The sequence below is a fragment of the Nannobrachium achirus genome, assembly GCF_963921795.1.
Source record: "Nannobrachium achirus genome assembly, chromosome: 18".
Lineage (NCBI taxonomy): Eukaryota > Metazoa > Chordata > Actinopteri > Myctophiformes > Myctophidae > Nannobrachium > Nannobrachium achirus.
In genome coordinates, this window is record NC_137825.1 from 23974979 (window position 1) to 23990968 (window position 15990).

Below are 15990 nucleotides of genomic sequence, written 5' to 3' on the forward strand. Positions count from 1 at the left end.
CCCACACACACACATCGCCAGAGAGGAGGCCTCCTCCCGTCTCTCTAGAAGACGCATCGCGTCATGCATCGCCTCAGAGGGACGAATTTAACCATCCAGCGCACAAGTTCAGAAATTGAATCTTAATTGGGTTGATCCATAATTGTCGTGTTCTCTCGTCAGACAACCGGTGGGGGGGATGATATCCATGTATTGGACCATATATCGTAGCTTGGTTATTGAGTTTCTGTTAGAAAGAACGGGGTAATTTCCTATAATGTGCTGTTGATGATGATGCGCCTATAGTGGTCCTCACAAAAGGGAAAGCAGACCAGTTAGCCCTGCGGCCAAACACGTTGTGTGTGTGTGTGGGAGGGAGGGATACAATCTGATTGATGTTTTTTGCTCGTGATTCAGCTCTGGATAATTGTTGCCCCTCAAGTGCTGGCTTTCTCCGCTTATATCCGCTTCGTGCATTATTAGCATAAATGTTGCTCGCCCCGGACTGCTGGGGAAATCCCCTCTGTTTGTGTTTAAAACCCAAGCAAATCACATGCTGTAGCCGTAGTTGACTGTACTGTCGACTGTTACGGGGCTTTGAATGCAGTGCTTCCCAATAATGGTGTGTGGAGAGAGACCAGTGTGCTTTATTGGGGTGATTTTGTGACAACCACACGTTATTATTAGTTGAAGTATTACATTTAGTTTTCACGATGGCTCCACTAGGCGGAAGTTCTTATTAGACCAGTATATATATATATAGATATACTGGAGATATAGATATAGATATATATGGATGTTTCTTAGCCCATGCCATCTTAGCCCATGCCATCTTATTAAGCAGTATATATAGGGGTGTCTGTCTCTGGGAGCATGCCTGGTCGACTTAGTAGGGCAGGCAATCACCGTGATGAAGACTAGCCTTTCGCACAGATTTATTGTCGCTGAAGTTGGCATGGGCCGAAGAAGAGAGATTTTTTTTAACTGGCTAGAACCCAGAAGATAACTTATTTCCCTTGGTCTTGGTAGTATTTTCCCCACCAAACAATTCCTGTCATTGAAAGTAAGGGGGTAAAAGCATTTTGTCCTAAAGTCCAAACGGTCCATGGCAGCAGCGTATGTAGGCCATGTTGTTTGCATGTCAGGTTTTAGGATGGCACTCCTATTGGCTGTGGCTTAGTGGGTTAGGGAGGCCATCTGGTAATCAGACGGTCACCGTTTGGCCTCCCAGCCCGTGCCCGGTGTAAGGCCTGATTTACCGTGTTGGAAGAAGTACTCCCATGTTTAGCTTAAGTTAAAGTATCAATACATTGTAATGTAGATATCGTCGTTGTCAGGTGGAAACCTTGTATGTCCAAAACCGTTCGTTTTGTATTTATCGTTTTGAAAATCATCTAAACTAGTGAAAATAGCCGATCTACAAGCACACAACGCCTCGCACCGCGAGGAGTTGTGTGCTTGTAGATCAGCTATTTTCACTATTTTGTGCAATAGTCTTGTGTGATGAAGCAGGGCTTTACTTTACGGAAAAACATACAAATTTGAAACTTGGAGATACGAGGTTTCTGCCCGACAGTGACGATATACTTTGTTACAAGTGGAAGTCCTGTAACCTGTCTCTGGTTCAAACCGGATGTGGTACGTTTAGAGCAATTTTGAATTTTGATTAAATTAAATAAAATAAATATCTCATCAATCTCGTCTGTGGCACACAGGACAAATAAATATACTGTATGTCGTCAATTTCGTCATGAGGCAGTCAATGTGTTAAGGGGTTTCTCCTGTTACGGCCATAAATAGTAATTCTTTGAGACAGTGGAAGGTTCTCGTGATCCAGGCCATTTGGTGACCTTTTGGTTTCTTATGCCTATCAATGCCACCTGGAGCTACTGTCAATATACAGTTCTTCTTTGATACTCTGTTTCTTGGCCGTAAAAGATAGCCTAGAGGTGACGACTCCCCCTCTCCTTCCTCTCCTTCTCCCCTTATTTCTTTGTTTCTAACTAGAGCTCAGGAAGTCTCCTGGCCAACAAACACATAGGTGTTGCATGGCTTTACATACAGGAAACCCCCGCCCTAGCCCGGGCCACGCATATTGTAAATAGGTCCTGTCCTTCTGTCTCTCTTATCTCCCCCCTCTCTTCCCCCCCCTCTCTTCACACACACACACACACACACACACACACACACACACACACACACACACACACACACACACACACACACACACACACACACACACACACACACACACACACACACACACACACAGCTGTCTCTCTCTCTCCTTCTCTCCCTCTCTTTCTCTCATTCTCTATAACTTCATCTAACCTATCATCAGTGTATTATTATAGTGTATCAACATATACCATTCTGTATGTCTAATGTTTTATGCCAATATGTATATGTACGATGTTTTAAGTATGTATGATGCTATTTTCATATACTGTATGTATACACATTGAGATCACTCTTGTTGTAAAGTCCCTCCCCTTTGGTCAGTTCCCCAAGGGGAGGAGCAAAGATCACCTTAAAGGTCTGCGTTTTTGTATTGTCCAACATGTTACTTTGAGAGCAGCGTGCTGTTGGTCAAACTAGCATCCCTGTATACTTGTAATAATAAATCTCTGAAGGACAGTTCTCGATTCATAGTCATCTTTATATTCTCGGTACGTTTCTAGCATATCTGTAGAAAATAGCCACAACACTCCCTCGCACAAAATCTTTTCAGATGGGGGTTCTGCGGCCATATGCTGTTGTACATATCAATTTGGTGGTCCGAGACATCATGGAAAAAGTTTGAGAAGCAGTGTTTTAGACAACTGAAGTACCGTAACACCCTTCTTGAACGTGGAAAAAGTCCATGTAAAACGGAGTGAGACAGAGTGAGGACCAGAGCAGGTGGAGGCCATGAATGAATGAAAGGCTAATACGTGAGGTGTTTGTTGAGCGTTACGCGATTTGTTCAGTTGGTGTTGTGTAAAATAGCGAGTCAGTGACTCTGCAATCCTGTCCTGACTGAAGTGGGAAGGTCATTCCACCGTTACAGAGGTGTGCAGACTGGCTGCAATAATAGCCAGGCCACAGCCGGGAAAAGAAAAGGGGGAAAAAACGAAACAAAAAAACTGTTGTGTGGTTTTGAACCTACACTGGGCTGCCTGTTATAGCTCACTGGTCACTTCTCAAATGGCTATTTTTTTTTTCCGGCCAGGAAGGCTAACACAGAACCGTCCATAAACTGAAACTTTCCAGAAGCTGTGAAAGTTATGTGATTTTATAAACCCTAATTATCTATAATTACCCCTTGAACTCTAGCATCCCTATCAGAGGAGAACTTAAGCCGAACATCCACAAGCTTTAGATCGGCTATTTTCGGCAAAGAGGTTTGTTGTAAAGGGAAAAAAAATTGCCGACCAAGTGTTGAGTGAAAGGTCAAGTTTACTAAGTATTGAAATACTACTACTACTACTACTAATAATAATAATAATGGATTTTATTTATAATACACTTTACATTTGTGTAAAGTAGGGGATGGGCAGTGGCCAAGCAGCAAGCCCCGTCGCCCATGGTAACGTAGATGGACCTTGGGGGTAGCATGTGGTGGAAGAAAGACATTTATTTTGGGCATAGACTGCCATTTGATTTGACTGACGAATTTGAAGATTCGTCAAAGCATTACAAAAATAGTGTTTTTTTTTTTTCTTTCTTTCTTTTTCTTTTTTGTTGTTGCAGTCAGCCATTGCAATAATAAAAAAAATGCCTGGCAGTCTCAGTTGTGGTTGGATTTCACTCCCTCCGAAGTAATGAGTAGCCAATCAGAGCCCATCGTGCAAATATGGGGCGGGTTTATCACCAGAGGCATTTTGTTGGCACACTGTATCGACTCACTTTACTGAGGACCCCCATGGGAACACCAGGATCTCCCCCTCCCCTGGGGTCCCCGCCCGGAACCCCACTTTGAGAACCATTCCGTGTTATTATATAGGTAATGACGGGTGTGTGTGTGTGTGTGGCGCGCTAGGAACACGCAGTAGCTTATGCCCCGCGTGGGGATATATCTAAGGCGTATCGCATACATTTTGTTTCCCTGTGTAGCACTAAGCCGGCTTGTAATCTCACGCCGGCCACCACAGGGGAGCATTGAGCGTTGGATTACAAAAGGCAAGGGGAGGGAGGGGGGGAAAATGTACCTGGAGTCACCTTGACCTTAAAAACTAATCTAAAAGCTGTTTCTGCCTGCAAGCCACAAACCCCTCACAGTTCATTTCAGATTGCTCTTATCTGGCGGCTGGGAAGAATAACAGTTTTCATTTTGAATTCTCACCCTCTCTCCCTCTCCCTCCCTCTCTCTTTCTCTCTCTCTCTCTCTCTCCCTCTCTCTCTCTCTCTCTCTCTCTCTCTTTCTCTCTCTCTCTCTCTCCCTCTCTCTCTCTCTCTCTCTCTCTCTCCAGGATTTCCTAATGGAAACATTTATCATGTTTAAAGATCTCATCGGGAAAAATGTCTACCCTACAGACTGGGTCATAATGAACATGATGCAAAATAAGTAAGTACCCCAACCCAACGCCGGACTGGACTTATCCCTCCTTAGTACCCTCTTGCACGCATGCAAACACAAACACGCACGCACGCACACACACACACACACACACACACATACACGCACGCACTCACGCAAGCCCGCCCGCATGCACACAGACAGCGGTGGAAGATGTACTCAGATATTCCCTTTCAATTAAAAATCTTGTATATCAAACATTTCCTTGAGTAAAAGTACAAACATATTATTGGTAACAAAATGTACTTAAATAGTAGAAAGTAGTCATTGGTTTTGGAAGATTGTAAATGTTACTTAGTTCTTAGTTACTTTCCACCACCGCACACACAAACACGCACGCACGCAAGCATGCATGCACGCACGCACACACCGTGTACAGCACCGCTTTGATCTCCCTTCCACTGTTGTTGCTAAGGAACGGCAATCAGAAGTGGGTGAGGACATTTTCCATGCAAATATCGGCACAAGGCCTCATGCAACGCGGCAATCAGAGAAACAGCCAGCACAGCCGCAAACAATACCATGAATTATAGATGCGCGGGTGTACACTGGCTCCTAATCTCCAAACTTAGTCTCAGCGCCTCTTTACTTTATTGCTTGCTGAGCTGTTGTGGTCTTGTGTTTTATTAATGCCTCGCCTTGCCTGACTGTGTTCTCATCCCAAGCACGAAGAGGAGAGATCGAAAGTGCTGTGCAATGTAAGGCTGTGGTGAAAAGCGACTGACCGCCTTAGATTATATTCTTGTGTCAACGTCAGAGAAAGTAAGACGGCTTTGGGGAAAGCATTGGCAGACGTCCTTGTTTTAGGGAGGACTCATGGCACATAATGAATGAAAAAAAGGGGAAAACTTTATCCTTATACCTCCTTAAATCTAAGAATACTTTGTTCATAAAGTTGTAATACAAAACATTGAAGTCCTTCCTGGTATTCGAACCCATAGGTCTCCCATAGGAGATGAAATGTTTTACTAGTGAGCTAAGACCTGGACAAGGGAGTCAACCAGTAGTCGTCCTCGTGGTCTACATTTATCAACGAGTTAGAGGACACTCTGTAGTTGGATGAATGTAGTTTAAAGGCCGTTTTGTTTGTGTGTTTTTTATTTTTGTATTTTAGATAATATTTTTTTTAAATCTTGGACTTGGATGCCAGAGGTTTCCCATAAATAATGGCAGTTAACTGCCATTATCAAATCAATGTGATTTACCTGATTTGTGGTCGCTCCGTGCACACTGCGCGCGTCCATTGTACACACGGCCGCTGCCGTTCACTGCCGCCCCACGTGTCTTCTTTCACATGGAGAAGAAAAAAATACAAGTGCAGCAATCCATGAGTCAGATATAGTCCATAGAAAATGCGTCCGTCTTGACCAAAGGAGCGATGTGGGAAAACAAACAGAGAAAAGGCCATTTCACTGCAGCCAGATAGAACGGATGTGAATGAGGAAGTCAAAGTCGGGCAGCAGCGGCGGCTTTCGAGATGCATCATGGGACATGACGTTTTTGTCGCTCACTAGCGGCCGCCACAGCACCTGGTTACCAAGGTAAGGTTACCATGGTAACCAGGTAAGACGTCTCTGAGCGTCTTAGCGGGGGCCGTGGCACTCAACGGGGGGTAAACGATAAGACGCCTGGGGATATGAGTGTTATATTATCGTTAAAATCTTGTGTGTTTTGCCGATCATTTGGCGGCCCATTTGCAATATCCCCACGGCCCTCCAGCGGGGCCCTCGGGCCGCAGGCTGAAAACAAGTGATTTGCAGCAGGTACACGGCTACCACACCCCCCTACTTGGCTGTGAGACCCCTTTGAACCCCTCCCTTCTCCTCCCCTCCCCTCCCCTCCCCTCCCCTCCCGGGTCCATTCCAACATCATAACCAGCAGGCATATTTAGACTAGAGATTGCATTGCCGCTCGTTCCGTTCCTTTCTGCTTGCCGCAGGCAGGCTGTCATCAGCCCAGCTCATGATTGCTACATGGCCGATACCTATTGGAAATTCACCGCAATCTTCCTGTAAACATCGTCAGCGCGCCACCTGGGTCAGAATGCAGACGACGACGGCGGCTCTCCCCTCCCTCCACCCCCCTCGTGCCCCCCGGAGGTGTGGAAATCACATCCGTTCTGCCGTAGACTGAAGCCTCGGTGTTAATGCGTGTCACGAAATGAAAATAGCCTGGGTGGCCTAACAACCCCCCTACCACCACCCCGACCCTCTCTGGCCGAACACGGGCAAACGTAGGAACTTGCAGATGCGTGCGCCCACATGTTCGCACACGCACGCACACACACACACACACACACACACACACACACACACACACACACACACACACACACACACTCTGACTCACTGGAATACTTTCACCCACGTTTAGACGACACCGGTCTCTAGAGTAAACAGACAAAACAGAGTAAACAGCAGTTGGTGTGAACTGCATTGCTGAACCTTCATGCACCACAACCTTGGATCGTGCTTTGTACTTATGTGGTACTTATGTCTTTCCCCCATTTTGGCTTGTGTTTGTTTTGTCTTTTTTTTATTTTTTATTTTTACAAGTTCAAGTGTACTGTTAGTCTGTTTTTGTTATTAGCGTTTTTGGCTCCAAGTTGCAGACGTGGAGGGCCAACGTGTCATCTCTCCCGTGGCCCTGCACAAACTCTGTCCCCGTTCGAGGCTCTGTCCTCTAGCGCTGCCGTGCTTGTTTGTGACAGAGAGAGATTAATTCCACGTGCTGCGCAGTGCATTCAGCCCCTCGCCCATAAGTTAAATAGTTGTTTTAACTCTGTGGGACAAAAAAAACATCTAAACAAAGCCTGTTGTCAGCGTCTCGACTCATCCTCGGCAGTCTTCATACTCCAGAGCAGGGGTCTTCAACAGGGGGTCCGGGTCGGGACCCCTAGGGGGTCCTCATAGTTACTACAGGGGGTCCTCCAAATCTTTGTGTGATAGAAAGTTTTTTTCTCCTCTTTTATATTAACGCGCTGCACGGCGAGGCGTTGTGAGCTTATAGATCGGCTATTTTGGGCAAAGAAGGGGAAAAAGAACAGACTAAGTACAGAATGAAAGGTCAAGTTTATTAAGTATTGACGGTTCAAGTGATTAAATATTTGAAAACACAAAATGAGATGTATCCAAAATACACAATGATTGTACTGTCAAACGATGAAACTATATGGAATCTATATGATAAGGTTGTGGTGCTCCCTGCTTCATCTCTCTCTCTCAACTAAGTGGTCCTTGGCCTGATAACGTTGAGGACCCCTGCTCCAGAGTGCCTGGATGTCCCTGTCCTCCAGGCTACCTGACACATTATCCCAGCGACTCCCATTCGTTGCCGTCCAACGTTTGATGGGTTGTTTTCTGCTCCCCGTGTCCTGTAGCCAAGGTGACGCCTTCCATCCATCCCGCCCCACTGAACGCTATCCACGCAGCTGTTTCTTTCCGGGTAGAACGGGTACACATTATTGTGTATCATTATTTTATGCTTTAACCAGTGAAAAATAGCAGATATACAAGCTCACAGCGCGGCACCGAGTGCCGCGCTGCGAGCTTGTAGATCTGCTATTTTTGAAAAATGGTGAAAATTTGAATTTTGACCCGATTCTATAAGTGTCATTTGAATCCTTCTAAGGTTTTTTTTTTGAAAAACCTATGTTTCTGTGTCAGCAATCTGGCCAGCCATCGTCAAAGAAAAGGTCCTTTTCACTTAACTGGAGCTCAGTTAGTCTGTTCTTGAGAGACTACTATGTCAGTGGTTCTCAAACCTTTTCATGTGAAGGACCCCCAAAATTATATTTATTTGGCCACGGACCCGCATCTCAAAATATCTAGTTCCAGGGACCCCCCCAGAAGCAAAATTTCAGTTACAAAACGTTTGCTTTTAAAATACATATATTCAAAGATTTGCACACATTTTTACGACTTTTTCAAAAATAGCAGATCTACAAGCTCGCAGCGTGGCGCTCGGTGCCGCGCTGTGAGCTTGTATATCTGCTATTTTTCACTGGTTAAAGCATTCAATAATTTTAGGCCTAAATGGGTTAATAATCATAAGAAGCAGTTGGCGCATGGCGGGCCGAGACGCGTGACTATGTCTGTAAGCGCTCTGCTCTGCGGCAGGGCCCATGCCGTACCAGCTTGTGCCACTCGGCTACCGTGCTGGAGACTGATAGAGCTCGCTCCCCCCCGTCTCTGCAGGCTTACATGAAGGTGACCCGCGTGCCGAGGCTGTTCGTTCGGCGCTAAACTGGCACCGTTTTTTCCCAAAGCCTACTCCTGACTCTACAGATAAGCTCTCTTTTAGCTCTTTACAGATCTCTCTGTTCAGCGCTCTTTACAAAAGAAGCCATGTCGTTTGAGGTGAAGCTTTATTCTGCGCAGGCTTTGAACGCCGCGCTAGCCTAAAGGCCAATTTGTGCTTTGAGCGACAAGTGTCGAAGCACGGTACGTGTTGAAACTGCAGTCTGGGTTTTTTGAGCATTCATTACTGTCTGCCACTGGCTGACAGTGTTGGGAGAAAATGTAAGCTAGGAAGTGAATATGGTCCGGTGCATCTCAGAGTTCGCAATATCAGAAACGTTTGCACACCCATTTCCCAAAACAGAAATGATTTTTTTTGCCACTTTCAAGCTGCCATCTCCATTTTGGGCAACTTTTATTTTCAAAATAGCGAAAATAAAAAATCCAATCTACAAACTCTCGACATGTCATAATGCGACGTATTGACATGCTGTTATCTTTAAATACATGAGAATACGTGGCGTTTACTTGAGAGTTTGACTTGCCCGTTGGTGCGTGGTGTGCCAATTGGGCACAGACAGAACGTTCTCGAGCCACTGCTCGCTGTCTGCGGTACCTGTGAATGTCCCCGCCGGTCCCTTGACGCATGTCTCTGTCATGTCAGTGGACACAGCCCACGCTGTGACACGGGGAACAAAGTGCCACCCACAAGGGCCAGCAGAGAGCCCTTTGATGTCCCGTGTGTGTGTGTGTGTGTGTGTGTGTGTGTGTGTGTGTGTGTGTGTGTGTGTGTGTGTGTGTGTGTGTGTGTGTGTGTGTGTGTGTGTGTGTGTGTGTGTGTGTGTGTGTGTGTGTGTGTGTGTGTGTGTGTGTGTGTGTGTGTGTGTGTACATGTTGGCGGCAGTGCCACTAATGAGCCGGGCAGCGCCAATAGCAGCAGCAGTGCTCTCTCACTCCCACTGCTTCCTGGGGCTCTTAATTGCCCTGGAGAGAAGGTTAGGCCTGACTGCTGCTGCTGTGTGCTCTGTGCCCACTGGCAGCACAGGTTATTAGAGTTTTGCTTCCGTTTTATTATTGTTATTTTGTTTTGACTTTATTTCCTCCTCCCCACCACAATAGTTTTAACCCATTTAGGCCTAGGATTATTGACTGCTTTAACTATTGAAAAATAGCAGATATACAAGCTCACAGCGCGGCACCGAGTGCCACGCTGCAAGCTTGTAGATCTGCTATTTTTGAAAAATCGTGAAAATTAGAATTTTGACCCGATTCTATAAGTGTCTTTTGAATCCTTCTAAGGTTTTTCTATGTCAGCAATCTGGCCAGCCATCGTCAAAGAAAATGTCCTTTTCACTCAACTGGAGCTCAGTTAGTCTGTTCTTGAGAGACTACTATGTCAGTGGTTCTCAAACCTTTTCATGTGAAGGACCCCCAAAATGATATGTATTTGGCCTCGGACCCCATCTCAAAATATTTCGTTCCAGGGACCACCCAGAAGCAAAATTTGAGTTACAAACGTTCGCTTTGAAAATAAATAATATATTCAAAGATTTGCACACATTTTCACAACTTTTCCAAAAATAGCAGATCTACAAGCTCGCTGTGAGCTTGTATATCTGCTATTTTTCAATAGTTAAAGCAGTCAATAATCCTAGGCCATTTGTTTTTAAAGTGGATTTGCTAGTTTGGTTTCCTTTCTGTTGTGTAGTAGATTTTCACAGATTTCGTAGATGGATTCATAGACTTGTTTGACAGCACTGTCATCAGTCTATGTTGGATTTGTGTTGATGTTTTTTTTTTTTCAGACATTTAACCACCATGCCTATTTGCCAATAATAGCCGATCTACAAGCTCCCGAAGCCTCGCAGTGCAAGGTGTTGAGAGCTTGTAGATCTGCTATTTTTTGGCTAAAGTTCTCCTCAAAATAGGGATGCGAGGGTTTAAGTTGTTCATTTAAAATAATTATCCCATCACACAAAGATTTTGCGGCCCCCCTGTAGTAACTCTGAGGACCTCCTAGGGGTCCCGGACCCCCTATTGAAGACTCCTGGACTATAGGACTTTTCCTCTATGATTTGACTTAGTTTTACTTAGTTTTTTGTAAACACACAATACAATTGCCATTACTTATTGTCCTTTTTTATATTTTATTTCGTTATTATACATTTATTTTGTTTCATTAGTTTTATTTAACTATAACAACCCAGGTTTCTGAGCTTTCTAATGGCCCTGGGGAGACGTTTAGGCTTGACTGTTGCAGTGTTTGCCCGAATGCCAACTGACCCTGCCTTAACTTAGATAACTGCTAACTGGCCACAGGGATGGACTCACACGCACGCACACATGCACACACGCGCACACACACACACACACACACACACACACACACACACACACACACACACACACACACACACACACACACACACACACACACACACACACACACACACACAGAGAGGCCAGAACAAGCTTAGTGAGTAATGTGTGTCGGCTATAAGGTCATGGTTGGCTACAGAAGGTGATCAATGTGAGCCCTGACACTGAACCTCTTGAGGCTGTCATGTCTAGGAGGCTAAAGGACACATCAGGTACAGTGGGGGCAAACTAATGTATGCTGTATAAGAACCCCTATTTAGAACCAATAACTTCTGTTTTGTGTAATAATGACATTCCTAAAATAGGTTACAACCCATTTAGAACGGAAGTGTACTTTTACTCATTTTGAATAACAAACTTGTTTTCATCTATAAAATACTATTTTTACTAGTAAGACTTCTCAGGGGGGCGCCAATTCTTGGCCATCTGGCCAGTGATGTATATCGGACAAGTCACCCATATATGGAGACCCCTGCATGATAGTCAACAATGTTATGTCAAAACATGCCCATATATGGGCATAAAACGTATGTTAATTGGTAAAGCCAAGCCCAGGGCCTGGGTTTGATGTCTGGGGATCTCCATGTTTGGGCATTAGGGGGTACCCTAACTGGGCATCATCTGGGAATGCCCATACTGTATATGACATTGTATTTATTTTATCCTATATCCTATATCCATACATACAGTATATGGACTTAATATTAACGTCATATATCGCAACAATAGGGTACTGATAATTTTGCTTATGTTCAGAATGTGAGTAGGCTGCTTCTACCACCAATGCTGGTGGCTTTAGCCATCAAAGAACAAAAAAAAGTTTTGTTCTCCTTTTGATGACAGCAGGAAGTGGACATTTCCAACCGCTACTTCATCTTGTTGTTGCGCCGGCCCCACTGTTTTATTTTTATTTATTTTTCTAGTCTGAGTGGCCTTTTGGAAATTTTTGATTCTATCAAAGAAGCACCAACTGAATTAGCCCAAGATGACATTTTGCTTAAAGTACAGACAGTCCAATCTGTCGCACCCACTCCTGTTCTGTTAGACAACAGCTGCTGGGCATTTTTTATATAGTCTGCTCAATAATCGTGACTGTCGGGCAGAAATCCTTGTATCTCGTGTTTAAACTTTATATCAGGGGTCTTCAATGTTTTCAGGCCAAGGACCCCTTAATTGAGAGAGAGAGATGAAGCAGGGACCCCCACAACCATATAGTGTCATCGTTTGACAGCACAAATGTCAGTCTATTTTGGATTAATGTCAATTTGTGTTTTCAGATCTTTAACCACTTGAACCGTCAATACTTGATCTTTCACTCTGTACTTAGTCTGCTCTTCTTCCCCTCTACACCAAAGCTCTTTGCTGAAAATAGCCGATCTACAAGCTCACAAGCTGTGTGAGCTTGTGAGCTTGTAGATTTGCTATTTTTGGCTAAAGTTCTCCCAATATGGACACTAGAGTTCAAGTGGGTAATGTGAGAAAAAAAAGTTTCCATCACACAAAGATTTGGAGGACCCCCTGTAGTAACTCTGAGGACCCCCTGTTGAAGACCCCTGCTTTATATGGTGAAATGCTGTTTTGTAAATTAAAGCCTCTACATCGTCGTGCAAAGGCGTCACGCGAAAGCAGCTAGGATTGCCGCTCTACAAGCTCACTTACACATTGTGTCGTGAGCTTTTAGGTGTGTTATTTTTGAACAATTTTGAAAGTGAGTGTGTGTGAGGGTTTTTATAAATATTGAACAAATTAAAAGTATTAACAATAGCTTGTGATGACTAAATAATAACTTCATTAGATCCCAATGGAACACTGATTATTTTTCCCCCATTTCCTGAAAAGTAACAGTTTTGGACATACAAGGTTTCCTCCCTTCCTTATTTTAGCAGCAAACTTTAAAGAGGCGCCGTGTGTTGTTAAGCCTCATAACACACTTTGTGCTGAATCACTGCATACTAAGTACACCGCCTCATCAATGTGTACTCATTGTTTCTCTCTCTCTCTCTCTCTCTCTCTCTCTCTCTCTCTCTCTCTCTCTCTCTCTCTCCCCTTTCTCTGTCCTGAGGCTCACAACACTGTGTACGATCCGACAGCAGCATAATTAAAAGGGGTATTAAGCATCGCTTAATAATCACCACAATTGCTGCCATTTTCACGTGCAACTTAATAACCGCGTTGCGATATGATACGCTACATGGGTCTCGGGGATATATTTTCCGCGCAGTTTATCTACAGTATACGTACATATTGTAGATCAAATGAACTGGCTCCGAATCTCATCCCGCGAGGCACGGCTCGGCTCGTATTTGTTACCTCTGCCCATTGTGTGAGATTCAATTGTTAGCTCTTTTTTTCCCCTCTACTCCTTCCAGTTGGATATTGCTATCACACTGCCAGCCTTTCCCACAGAGGCGTCAATTGGGTATGGCAAGCTATGGCTGTTGCCATACCTTGGCTACAGGGGGAAAATAATAAAATGTACTTTTCATTGTGCCTGGTGCTAAGGTATGGCAACATGACTGGTGTCTTGCACACGTGCAAGACACCAGTCATGTTGCCATACCTTAGCTTTTGCTGAACTGACGCCACTGCTTTACCATAATACGTTCAAACATTGCCAGTGTGTGCTGCTGGCTCGGCTGGCAAGCTTCAAATGTGAAGATTGGGAGTTAATATTAAATGACCTTCCTCAAAAAAAAAAAGAGAGAGTGGCTACTTTTTCCCCCCCAAAGGAACATCAAACCCAGAGTATTCTGGTTAGACGCTGTTAATTATGTGTACGTAAGGGGCCGCGGGGAGATGAATGATGGGCTGTTTCCCTGGGAGCTCCGTGCATGGCAGAGGAGGAGGAGATGAAAGCCCAGGCAGGATGAAGGAACACACTCTTTAACTTGATAACCCCATGCCATCAATCCCACGCCAACTCATTAACAGAGGGGTTTCTACTAGAGCTGCTTGGCTGACAACTAGGCTCCCCCCACTGATCCTACCAGCACCTGCCTCATCGAAGCACAGCGAAATCTGCATTGTTGATTTAACCCTGCAGTTCTCAGAGTGGGGACCCCTCCCAGCTGGGTCCTTGAGGGGGGTCCATGCATGGAAGCATAATTGATTGATAGTTACAGTAGGAACCAAATGGACCCTTATGGGCCTGTAACTCATGCCGACAGCGTACAAATGAGTCAATTTGGTTCCATTTGTACACTCTGCGATTCAATCTGATACTGATTCATTAGATAGATTGATTGATTGAATACTTTATTACTCTAGCACGATGGTTAACGGTACAGGTAGTACAGTCAAAGCCTCAAAGGTTATGCTGAAAGGATAACACAAAAGGACCCAGGGGGCTTGTTTCCATTCTGGTCCATTGTTGTTTCAGAGATAATACATTTTATCGAATGGGGTTCAATAAGGTCATGATCCTGTCTTGATGCACGCACACACGCGCGCTATGGTTTTATCAGTTGAAAAAGATCTGATTTGACATCCTCTTTAATTCTATTTAGATAATTTATTAGATGTATTAGATGGTTACAGAATGAACTCCTTGACCTGAGATTTGACTCAAAGAAAGAAAGAGAAAGAAAAGAAAAGAAGGAGAAAGGAAAAGTGGGCACAGAGGAAAAGGTGAGTGATGGGCCACCAAACAGACCTCAGGTTTTATTTCTGGTGGTCTGTGGCCCACGTGGCACCACGGCTTCTCCGAAATAGAAGCAAGCCGTGAACGAGACGTCACCGGCTTTTTGACGTGGCCCATTTGACGCCTCCGGTGTGACTGCAGCCGTTAAAAAAAAAAAAAACAATGGCTGCGCTGCGCGTGTGGCTGACGTTTCCTATATCTGTCAAACCCTCTTTAGAACCGCAACGCTGGAGGGGCTAAAAAAAAACTGCCGCGGGAAAAGTACTCTTTATACTTAAGTAGTGATATCTCAATGTAAAAAGTACCCTTTTAACCACTTAAAGGAGCAGTTCACCCAAAAAAAGAATAACATTTAGGTTCTCAAACAAATTAATAGCTCAGGAATGTGACAACAAAATATGAATTATGAATTATTGTAACAAAGTGTTTTTACATTGTGGAATCGCTACTTTTGCTTAAGCAAAAAAAAAGAAGAAGAAAAAAGACAAGAAAAGATTGGTACCTCTTCCACCTCTGGCTGATAGAGATGATTATCTCCTGCAGCTCACTAGCAGAGCTGTCTGTGTCTCCGTCTCAATGCCTCTGACTCACACAGAGAGAGAGAGAGAGAGAGAGAGATGCCTGACCTTTACAAGGAACTCTTACCAGGCTGCTGTGCTAATGTGGTGACAGCGTGCATTCTCCTTTGTGTGTGTGCGTGTGCGCACGCATTCTGGAGCGTTGATTAGGACACAGCTTTGCTAGATTAAGACGTGGCTTTTTTGCACAGGAAAACCCTGGGAGAATCCTGTCACAGTCACAGACACCGCTGTCTCCCCTGTCATGACTGTCCCTGCCTGGGTTTTCCTGTGTGTAATTCTGCATCACTTAACCACGTTTCAAACATGGTTAGGGATATGGAGTCAAATGTTGCGCCGCGTTTGCGCCGGGTGTTTTTGTGTGCGTGCTTGCGCGAGTGCATATGTCTTTTGTGTGATTGCATGATGTGTGTGTGCTTGCGTGTGCTTGCATATGTCTGTGTGTGAGAATATATCAACATGCCAGTGTAGGCGCATTAGCCACTTGTGGTGCGAGGCGTTGTGTGCTTGTAGATCTGCTGTTTTCACTACTTTTGTGCGACAGCCAGTCACAGCCTTGTATGATGAAGCAGGGCTTTACTTTGCGAAAAACGTACAAATTTGAAACTTGGAGATAAG

The 15990-nt window shown here is 44.6% G+C and overlaps 1 protein-coding gene across 1 annotated transcript in view; it reads left to right on the forward strand.

The window, feature by feature from the left end:
* dock1 (dedicator of cytokinesis 1) overlaps positions 1–15990 on the forward strand; it is a 433218-nt gene that overhangs the window by 284024 nt on the left and 133204 nt on the right. The window contains exon 29 of the mRNA XM_080747125.1: positions 4431–4525. Within this exon, the coding sequence (XP_080603251.1) occupies positions 4431–4525 (95 nt within the window). The remainder of the gene's footprint in view (positions 1–4430; positions 4526–15990) is intronic.